General features: G+C 37.1%; 1 protein-coding gene across 6 annotated transcripts in view; it reads left to right on the forward strand.

Annotated features, from left to right (window-relative positions):
• LOC136031270 (protein draper-like) overlaps window positions 1-10,374 on the forward strand; it is a 237,994-nt gene extending 227,620 nt beyond the window's left edge. For 4 of the 6 annotated variants that reach the window (XM_065710702.1, XM_065710704.1, XM_065710703.1 and 1 more), the window contains one exon: window positions 7,208-10,374. In XM_065710702.1, coding sequence (XP_065566774.1) covers window positions 7,208-7,389 — 182 coding nt within the window. In that variant the 3' untranslated portion in view covers window positions 7,390-10,374. The remainder of the gene's footprint in view (window positions 1-7,207) is intronic. The other 2 variants (XM_065710706.1, XM_065710707.1) reach the window with 2 other exon arrangements.
• Window positions 10,375-10,952: the final 578 nt, after the last annotated feature.

Here is a 10,952-nt window from a genome sequence, read left to right on the forward strand (position 1 = left end):
TAGGGAGTGAATTTCTAAATAGAGCATTAAAATAATTACAGAATTAATGCAAATATATTAGGGCTCAGCTAGCAGCATACAAATTTGAATTCAAAAGTGCTGGTCAACTTGTAACAGTAGAACTATGTACCTCAATAATTAGGGCTGAACTAGTAGCATACATATTCAAAATCAATAGTATGGGGTTAAGTTACAATAGCATAATTGTACGCCTCCATGAAAAGTAAAAAGAAGGGAACTAATTAAACTTTGAGCTCGAATAATAATCCGTTCAACTTTCCCCTTTTCCCCTTGTTTCAAACATGGTCGTCTTTAAGATTGTCCCCGAGGGAATTTTTAGGAATTTCTCCTAATTAATACACTTTCACACTTTCTTTTGGATAAATGCCTTTATAAAGTCAAAACTTTTCCTTTTCAGTTTCCTTTTTCTCTCCGGGACTTGTCATATTTAAATTGAAGCCAATTCCATTTTCTAACAAAGGTATATCCAAGGGAAATTTACACTTTAATATTCTAAGATGTCTCCTAGTTTTCCTTTTTTCATTTGGTATAATTTAAATATTAGAGGTGGATATACATTCTTCGCATCAATTCTTCTTCCTCTTCATCCATTACGAAATAGGGAAAAATAATATTAGTCCCCGATTTCAATTATTAAAATGATGTTGTGAGGGGATAAATGATGTTTTGAGGAGCAGACAAAGTTTTTGCAAAGAATCCATATAGCAATAAGTAGTCAGTTCATTCTTGTTGGAACCTGGATAATTTCTTTTGGGAAAATTTTAACATTTCAGTTGTCATATACTAAAACTATCGGTTCCCATCAAGGGCATATCCAGGATTTTGTTTGGGAGAGGGGGGGCTACGAAAAAAATCAATGCATCAGATATTAGCTTATATACAGTTTTGTTATGTTTTTACGACTCGGACAATAAAATTGGCGGGAGGGGGAGGGATTCAAACCCGGTAACCCTTCCCTGAATAGGGCCTTGGTTCCCATATATTTCACTTTCTGAAAACCTGAAAAAAAACTAAAGGATGGTGTAACTTTTTCTATTCTAACTTCCCTTTTTGGGAAGTTAGAAGACCATAGAGGTGACCATTAGGTCACCAATACCTAAAACATATTAATATTTAATAATTCTTTGTGTCATTTCTTCCTTTAAAATTTTGTAAGAAGATTGGAGTTATAGGTTAGTAAGTCTTTGAATAAAGATTAGAATATGAGAACCACAAGAAATATGTTTGCCATTGCTGAACGGTTCTGTATTTCCATTGTTAAATTCATCTCAAATGAAACAAATTTTGTGATGCTTTTGAGTTTTCGAGTGGCACCAAAAGACAGTTTTCACTCAAAAATGTTTTGCAATGTAGCCAATAGTGTTTCTCATGTTAGGGAAACCGGATTTACTTTGCCCTAAAAAAAAAAAAAAAAATAAAGGAAGGGTGCCAAAGGGTGCCCAAATAGAAAAATAAAGAAATATTAATTTACTTCGACGGTGTAGCTGTCTTTGGGAATCATCAGATTGTTATGTTTCAATTTTGACGCACGAAAAGCGCTGTCAAGTTTATGTATTTAGTTTTGCATATATATAGTTGTAGTTAATAGTTGCGGCAATGAGAATTTAAAAAGGTCGAGTTACCAAGAAATTTTGGTTATCATGGAGATGCTTGTGGTGTTCTTTCTTTCTGCATTTACAATGCAGCTTTAATTTGTACTTTTTAAAATAAATTGGAGACTAAAGATAGCTAGTTATGAAAAAAGAATAACTAGTATTTTTCAATCATGTATAGAGGTAATCAAGGTCTTTGCTTCTTCATTTAGTTAAAAACACATCAAGATCGTAAGACTGTTGATTTAAAGAGCATGTGTTTCTGTGACTTTAATAACCAAACAGCTAAAAGTCGTATTTGTTTGGTTAAAGAGTTCCATAGATTAGCCAAAACCGAGTGAGGCGCTGGGACTTACCATGTTTTAATTTACATAATTAAAAATGTTTTGCCCCTGGGCTCTAGCTACGCCTCTAGTTTGACATTATTGTGGAGCAGCTTCGATTTTATTGATGAAGTTGTTGAGCATCAGAATAGAAAGACGAAATAACAACAAAAATACTGAAGCTCTGTACCATCTCATTACTTGCTTTGAATTTGTTGTAATGCTCATGTTTATGCACCAAATCATATTCAAAGTGAAGCTTCTGCCAGAGAAGCCGCTGGAAGAAAATACTGTGACTGTAATGGAAAACAACACTCGGCACCCTATAATTGACGACAAAATTTAGCAATACAAGGATTCTCTAAGCTTTGAAAGATAAGTCTGTTGGTTAGAGTTTGGTGCAATCAGTTAAGGAAAATCGTTTGATTCGTGTAACCGACTTGCTATTAAAAGACGGCATAGGAAAATTAATTCAATTGGTTTTTGGGTGGAATCTAATAGTTTACTATCCAATACTGTTCCAGGTGGCTTTTTGAAGCGATTAATTAGTTTTACAGGTAGTTTTTATGGTATAGCAACAGAGGAAGCAACTCTTCTCCAGGGACCTTACCTTAGACCTTGGATCCTCCTGTGCCACCAGAGGCGCCCAGGGCATCCACGAAGAGCCGCCAGTCATCCCGCATGTGCGTCGCTGCCCAAACATCTTCCCACTGGGGCTGGATCGTCGTGTGGATGTTCGACAAATCCCGTTGGTAGGTGCGACGCAGCGTGTTCTTGGGTCGACCTCTCCTGCGAGTTCCCTGGGGTTGCCACTCTAGGATCTGCCTAGGGATCCTGTCTTCCTTCATACGGATCACGTGCCCAAGGTATCGCCATCTACGTTGCTGGAGGACGTCTGTGGCCCTGGGCTGGCCTGAGATAGAGCGGACTATCGGGCTTGTGACGTGTTCCCTCCAGTCGATGTTCAGGATCCTCCGAAGGCAGTTGTTTTCGAAGGCTAGGATCCGTCTTTCTTGTTGCTGATTCAACTTCCAGCACTCACTGCTGTAGAGAAGTGCAGAAAGGACGTTGCTGTTAAATAGCCTCAATTTCAGCTTCAGGGAATACATTTTCGATCGCCATACTGGCTTTAGTCGTTTAAAAGCTCCACTGGCTTGCCCAATCTTCTGCTGCACTTCTCACTCACTTGATCCTGAATTCTCCACAGTATTGCCGAGGTACCTGAACTCCACGACCTGCTCGATGGTTGAATCTCCGCATTTAATGTCCAGAGGGGAATCGGTTGTTGTCATACTCTTTGTCTTCTCCGTGTTGATCTTGAGTCCAAGTCGGCTAGTATTTTCACGGATAGTATTAAGAAGATCCTGGATTTGGCCTTGTTCCTCTCCATCAGGGCAATATCGTCAGCAAAATCCAGGTCGGCTAGCTTTTTGGCTTCTCCGATTTGGATGCCAAATCCTGTACAATCACGAAGTACGTAATCAATAACTAGGACAAAGAGTAACGGAGAAAGGACATAACCCTGTTTTACGCCGGACATGATACGGAAATATCTGGTGTTCCCATCTTGGGTCCGAACACAGCATTCTGTGTTTTCATACAATGCAACAATTAGGGACACTATTTTTTCGGGAATTCCATAGTACCGCAGGATTTTCCAAAGCGAGTCTCGTTCGATGGATTCGAACGCTTTTTCGAAGTCCACGAAAATCAGATACATTTTTTGTCTCCATTCATTGGACTCCTCGATCATCATTCGTAGCACTTAGATGAGGTCAGTGCAGGAACGGGACGGCCGGAAGCCATGTTGTTCGTCACGCAAGTGACTATCGAGGGCTGTCTGAATGCGCCGGAGAATAATCTGTGCGAAGAGTTTACCCGGAGTCGAAATGAGACTAATGCCCCTCCAGTTGTTACATTTTGTCGTGTCACCTTTCTTAAAAAGTTTGATGAGCGTACTTTTTGTCCAATCATCAGGTACTTTCTTAGACTTCCAAATGCTAGCAAAGAGTGTCAGCCACACAGTCATACAGGCGCTAAGTGATACTTTTATCATCTCAGCTGATATCCTGTCTGTACCTGCAGCTTTACCATTTTTCAGCTTGCAGGCTGCTTGACTGATTTCTACATCATACGGTTCTTCGGTGCTGATTTGGAGGTTCAAACAGGGGGTTACGGGGATGTCAGGTGGATCCAGAGGGCGGGGTCTGGTCACAACCTTTTCGAAATGCAAGGCCCATACTTCGGCGATTTCCGATGGGTCTGTGACAGTTTTTCCACTCGCATCCTTGACTGGTCCGTTTACGTTTCGGCTTTCCCCACGATTTCGTTAGTAATCTTGTATACGGCACTGGAGTCACCTCGTTTTGCCGCTTCCTCCGCCATGGCACCTTTTTCCTCCAGAAGGTTGCGCTTGTCCCCCCTTGCACTTCTTTTGACTAGTTTATCCAGATATCTGTACAGTTGATTCTTTAGGACTGTGTCGTTGTATTCACCACCATTAAGAAGCTGCTGTTTTAGGTTGCGTTGGTCACCAATCAGGTTCCATGTCCTCTCGGATAGCCATTGGTCTTTGGGCCTCTTGACATACCCAACCGTAGCAGCAGCCGTTTGGCTGTAAACCTCCTCGATGGTGTTCCAGGTCGACTCCAGACTGGTGTCAGTGTCATCATCTAGGGCGAGGGCTTCGAACTTGTTAGAGAGTGTAAGGGCAAACACATTTCGTATTGCCGGGGTGGAAAGCCTTGCGGAGTCGAAGGCAGGGTTTGCCTTGGGACTGGTCTTCGGTGCAGCCTTTAACTTCAATGATATCCTTGCTATCATTAGGGCATGATCGGATGCCACGTCAGCTCCTCTGAAGGCTCTCACATCTTGTAGACTAGACTTCCATTTTCTATTTATCAGAAGGTGGTCGATTTGGTTATGCGTTCTCCCGTCTGGGGAGTTCCAGAAATATTTGTGAATTGTTTTGTGTGCAAACATAGTACCCCCAATTATTCGGTCATTTGTCAGTGCAAAGTCCACTAGTAGCGTTCCGTTCTCGTTTATTTCGCCGAGTCCTTCGCTTCCCAGGACCTCAGGGCAGTAAGACTTATCATTCCCCACTTTGGCGTTGAAGTCACCGGCGAAGCAGATTAAGTCATGACTGGGAATGTCTTTTGCCACAGCTTGAAGGGTGTTGTAAAAGCCGTCCTTCGTCACGTCGTCTGCGTCGTTAGTTGGTGCATAGCACGCTACTAGGGTTAGTTTTCCATTGTTACCAGCGAATCGGGCTGTGATGATCCTTTCGTTAATGGGGGTCCATTTCGTCAGCGCTTTTGAGGCTGGTTTGGAGGCCACTGTGCAGGATAGTATACCCCATATCCAGGCTCTGTCTTCCTGCTCCAGTCTAACGGACCTCAGAGAGGGCTAGAATATCCAAGCCATAATTATCCATTTCTTTCAGAACCTGTTCAATTTTTGATAGTTGGGCCATGGTTCTTACATTCCAGAAACCGAGTTTAATAGGGCGATTGGGTTTCAAGAAGCGTGTCCGGGGGCGGTCCAAGGTCGTCGTCGTGGGGGTGTCCGGGGATGGTCGATGGTCGGTATCACGTTGGGCAATCATGTCACACAAATTGGGAAAAAAACTTTGGCTCACTTTGGATGTTTCTATAGCATAACTTTTTTCTAGGGGCAGGCTGCTAGGCCACCGTCAAACCCTCCTCCTTTATCCAGGCTTGGGACTGGCTGTAACTTCTTACAGGCGGAGTGTTCTCCAGGGAATATTATATGAAAGAAACGGGCTAACTTAGACTTAGTTCTTCCGACACATAGCGGTGGTTACGGCAGCAATGGTTGACCTCCGCGTTGGACGATCCTGAACCAAAGACCACGGCCTGTTTAAGGACGATCATAGAGCTCTTGTCTTTTAATCGAGTGAACCACCAACCATGGTTCGTTGTATAGCATTCCTCTGGTGTCCCAGAGGAGTTCACCGCTAAACATTGCAAGGAAGTTGTCCTTGTCTCATTTGAGCCATGTGGACCCAGTAGCGCCATCTTCTTAATCCAGCTTCAACAGCTACTTGATGTCGCTTTGTGAAAAACAAGATCTGGGTGTTAGGTATTAAATTACTGGTGGTAGTTATTGATACAATAAAAGAGGTCAGTAATTTATGCCCAGCATTTCGGGGAACTTTAATCTTTCAACCCCCCTCGTCCCCCGAAAAAAACCCAAATAAACTAGATAGTGACGTGCCTGAAATCTTAAATTAAATCTTATGTCATTGTACTATATTTTTACGCAAACATATATTCATTTTCACATTTCGTATACTTAAATTGCTATCATACAAACTTAAGACCTTGAACTTAATTTCATAACGGCATTTAAGCTTCAGAAAGGTTTTTCTTCTTTTTAAATAACCATAGGGCTGCTATATTCATTTTAACCTTTTTTATCCATTTATAATTTATGAAAACTGAGTTTTTCATTGACAAACCATAATTCTATGTTTTTATTCTTTCTTCTTTTATATTAGTCAATAAAACTACACTAGACACACTACGGAATAAGTAATGTAGACATCTCCTCATCTTTGTTTTTTGTTTGTTTGTTTGTTTTTTTGTTGTTTTTTTTTTTGTTTGTTTTTTCATAGTCCATGATTGAATTGCATCTACAGTAGCTTTTCACACTTTGCATGTTTTCAACACAGCTGGTTTCGTAATTAATCGTATTGTCCTTTTTACTGACAAATGGCTTTAAAATTTTAAATTTTGCATTGTGATGAAAGCTTAAATGTTTTTTTCAAAGTTACTGGTTACAAAAATAACTGTGGTCAAAATTCTGAATACAAGATTTTTTGATTCTTCTTATTTTTTGAACCTTTAAATTTGGTTAGATTTTCAAATGAAAAGCTCAAGGAGGAAAAAAAAGTTTCTTAGTTAAGGGTACGACAGGAACACAGAAATAAATTCATTAAAAGCGAAATAAAAAGCGAATCCCAAAGTGGATTTTAAACTTGAAATACGTATATAAATTAAATGCAGGAAGCCTTTGAGCCAAATAGAGTTTATTTAAATGTAAAGTTTTGCTTCTGGGTTCTTTTTTACGCATAACAGGTCTGACCTCTGTCAGATCTCTTAAGTTTACTTTGCAATAAGAGCTGAAATCACTGGGTAGCTGGCAGGTAATCAAATATCTCAATTTTGTAAGAAATCTATGTCAAATGTTTTATTTCAAAAATTTTTATTATGTCGGTCATTATACGAATATTTTACCTATTTTTAGTTGCAGAAGAAGAAGAGGAAGAAGAGTACGATGTACTTGATCATAACCGGCCAATGACAGAAGTGCGACCTCATTACCATAGAATGCCAAGCATGCTTCATTTGAGGAGAAGCCATGATACCCTTTCAGAGATGCCTTTAGATAGTGAAGACAGCAGTGAAGATAACCAAATCCATGTATAGAAATTCTGTTGAATACCTATTTTTGACAAACTTTTTTGAATGTTTTGCATATCGATATATTTTTGAAATGTAACGGTTTTAGTTGCCTAAAAAGGATACAAAACAAGAAAATAATAGGTTACACCAGCCAATAGTTGCGTTTGCTTCCAGAAACAATGGGTAACTAATAAGAGTGGAAACTGGCGCTAGAGTCGGCAAGAAGTATGAACGCCATCTAATGTTTGGTGAAATTTGGTCTTTTTTCAAGCTTTAGAGTTGTTTTTTTTTTTGTCACGAGCTGAGATCAGACCCTCATTACTACCCTAATTTTACCAATTACATTAATTAAAATTAATTATTCGCATTATTACACTAAGAAAATGTCAAATATCCCCAAATGCTAGATGGCGTTGATAGTTCGTTGACATTAGCGCCAGTTCCAACTCTTACAAGTTACCCATCCTTTCTGATCCAGTCATGGTAATCCAGCTTTTAAACGTTCTTTGATGCTCAAAAACAAATGTGTATTTATATTCCTGTCAATCCTTGTTTGTTTGACAAAATTAACACGGTTAGAAAACTATATTTGAACAAAACCTTATTTTTTAAGAGAACATTATTAGTTGTTTGACTAATAGTCTAGTGAGCTTTGCTAACCATCAGCAATAGAAAAAAATTATAAAGAATAAGTATAATCTTCTTCATTTTAAATCTAAGTTACTTCATTTATAAATTTATTAAAAATCAGTTATAAATAAGAACTTTTCAATTTTGATCTACTTTTTGTTTTTATTTAGATATAATCCTTTGGTTTTTCAAGGATTGTTAAAGTAATTAGAATTTGAAGTAGGAAAAGGTTTCGGAAGGTTTTTAGTTTGGCTCTTTTAAATTCTATCCTTATCCGCAAATTTAGTTGTATTCTGTATTCTGATAAATGTTTTCTATTTTTTGTATTCTTGTAATTTATTTTATATTGAAATTAGTTGATTTAAACCATTTTTATTGATTCTATATCAAATTTAGAAGATTTGTATATAGACGAATGCTGTTAATATTATTTATTATTATTATTTTTATTATTATTTATTCCGTGATTTTTGTTAACAGATCTGTGTTGAAAAGATTTTGATTGGCTTTCGACAAATTGAAATTTTATTTCTTAAATTTTATTTCGAAAAGTAAATTGAATTGATTATACATTCGAAATGAATATGGTGTTAAGATGAAACTGTGACGTTAATATTTGTATTTTTTTCGTTTATTTCACAGTTATTTTGTTAAATTTGAAATCCAAATGTATCATGTTCCAAATTCTATTCATCCATATTATTCTTTTGGGTATGAAAGATAGTGAATTAGCTATGATTTCTATAGGTCATTGTAATATCACTATCGGCGGAGTATTGGTATCGGTATACATCATGGAGTATCGATATACTGCTCCATACTTATTTTTGATAAAATTGGGAAGTAAATGTCCTTCACTTCAATCTAAATAATGTTTTTTAAAATTAATAGATAGGAGTAATATTATTTAAATTATTATCAAGATGTCGTGGTTATCAAAAAGTCGCGTTTAATGTTCAGAATCTTCTTCGAAAGAGTCTAATTTCAAATTTTCTATCGTCATTTTTCATTATTAAGGATAACAACGTACACATCATTGCATTTGTCGCACATCATTCATCTTGTTTTTCTAATTGGTAAAAAAAAAGGTTTGAAGCATTATTTAAAGCCTGCTGTAAAATTAATTTTCTAATAGTTATTGATAACCAAGCTTTGATGGAAAAACTGTTTGTTTTTTTTTTTTTGTTTTTTTTTTAGATAGGAGTAGCTGTGAAATGTTTTTTTTCAAATTGTGATTTTATGAGTTTGGCATCTTTGGAATCGTAGTAATGTATATTAACTTTGTGACTATGCATTCGATTTGCTTTTATCAAGCGGATTTTTATGGTGATGGGTTGTTTTAATATTTTATTCCAAATTATTTTAACTTATTTGGTTTTGTTTCAGTTTCTAGATATTTGTTTATATATTATGCAAAGTTTATTTGGTGTATACAAATGATCTTCTTCTTTTTTTTTTCCTTTTTTTTTTTTTTTGTTTGTTTTGTTTGTTTCCTTTTTTTAGGTGCATGAGTGTAATACTTTCACATTATTTTTCCTCTTTTTCTCATCATCAAACACTTTCCAGTAACTAGGGTCTAAAGCTCCCTAATGTTAAAAAAAAAAATTGTATTTATGACAAATATCCGCCTCCCCCCCCCAAACCAATGATGAGAAATATTCGTATTTGTTTGTTCCTATTACTTATAAACTTATTTATGGAAAGTAAATGAGAATACTATAATTGAATTGTGTTTCTTATTTTGCTAAACCTAAAATCTTTTATCTAACTGCCATCCTTTCTATGGTAAAAAGTGAGCACCTAATTTTAGTCATTGATAAGGCCGTATCCAGGGTGGGGAAGGGAGTTTGACCCTCTCCCCTGAAATGTTTGTTCAACCCGTAAAACGTAATATAAAAACATAATTTTTGATGTGTTTCTTAATTTTTTTTGTAAAAAAAGTAATACCTCCCCTCAGAAAAAGAAAAGAATCGTTGATACTGCCTTGGCTTTTGAAATCGGCCAAACAATCAAGATTCCAGATTTCCTATGCCAAAGGGGCTTTTCAAATAACGTTTTATGGTATTTCACTGTTTTTCTAATCTCCTGTGCAAAAGCATGCAGGAAGTCCGAATTACTTATAAAAGTGAAAACACTAATAAATATACTTGTTTTATCGTTAATGTTATTTAACATGATGTAACTTTACCTTATATCTTTTCTTATGCTTGGACTGATTTAGCTATTGTTTTTCTCATTACTTGTGCCTCTTATAAACTAGAATTTTTAGTAGATAGGATTATACCTGGTTCTTTCCATGAGTGTGTGCGTGAGTTTTCCTTGTTATTTCTTCTTGGAATAAGACATTTTGTAGCAATAAACGATTTTTATACTGAAAAACGTTTTTGGTTTTTCTTTAAGGTTTCCTTGTAACGCTAGAAATATACGTCAAAACGATAGAAGTAATTTGGCAACATTCTTATATATAACTTCTTCTGAAGAAACTCTATAACAGCTTGTTTCGCACTGCATAATAACCAGAAAATTCATATCAAACGAATTTTATGGGTCGCTTCCACTTTAATTCGCTGTTTTAACCCATAAGTTCGTTTCATTTCATACTAGCACCTTAACTACTTGGTCAATCTGACTTTTGTTTTATTTGAAAAAAGTAAAGTAATCCGATTAACGACGCTTCTTGACTCCTAAGGTCCGTGCAGTGCGTTGCTACAGCAACCATTCGATTTTCGGGTCTCGTACTATCAAGCTACGGTCAAACCCGCTGTGACATTAGAGGACTCATACAATATTTATCGTTGCTACTTGAACTGCTGTATTGTATTGTATCAGATTAACGACGCTTCTTGACTACTCAGGTCCCTACGTCGGCCCTGCAGTGCATTACTGCAGCATGATTCGATCTCTGGGTCCCGTATTACCAAGCTAAGGTTGAACCCACTGCGCCACCACAGGACAGT

Source organism: Artemia franciscana, chromosome 9 (genome assembly GCF_032884065.1).
Source record: "Artemia franciscana chromosome 9, ASM3288406v1, whole genome shotgun sequence".
Classification (NCBI taxonomy): Eukaryota; Metazoa; Arthropoda; class Branchiopoda; order Anostraca; family Artemiidae; genus Artemia; species Artemia franciscana.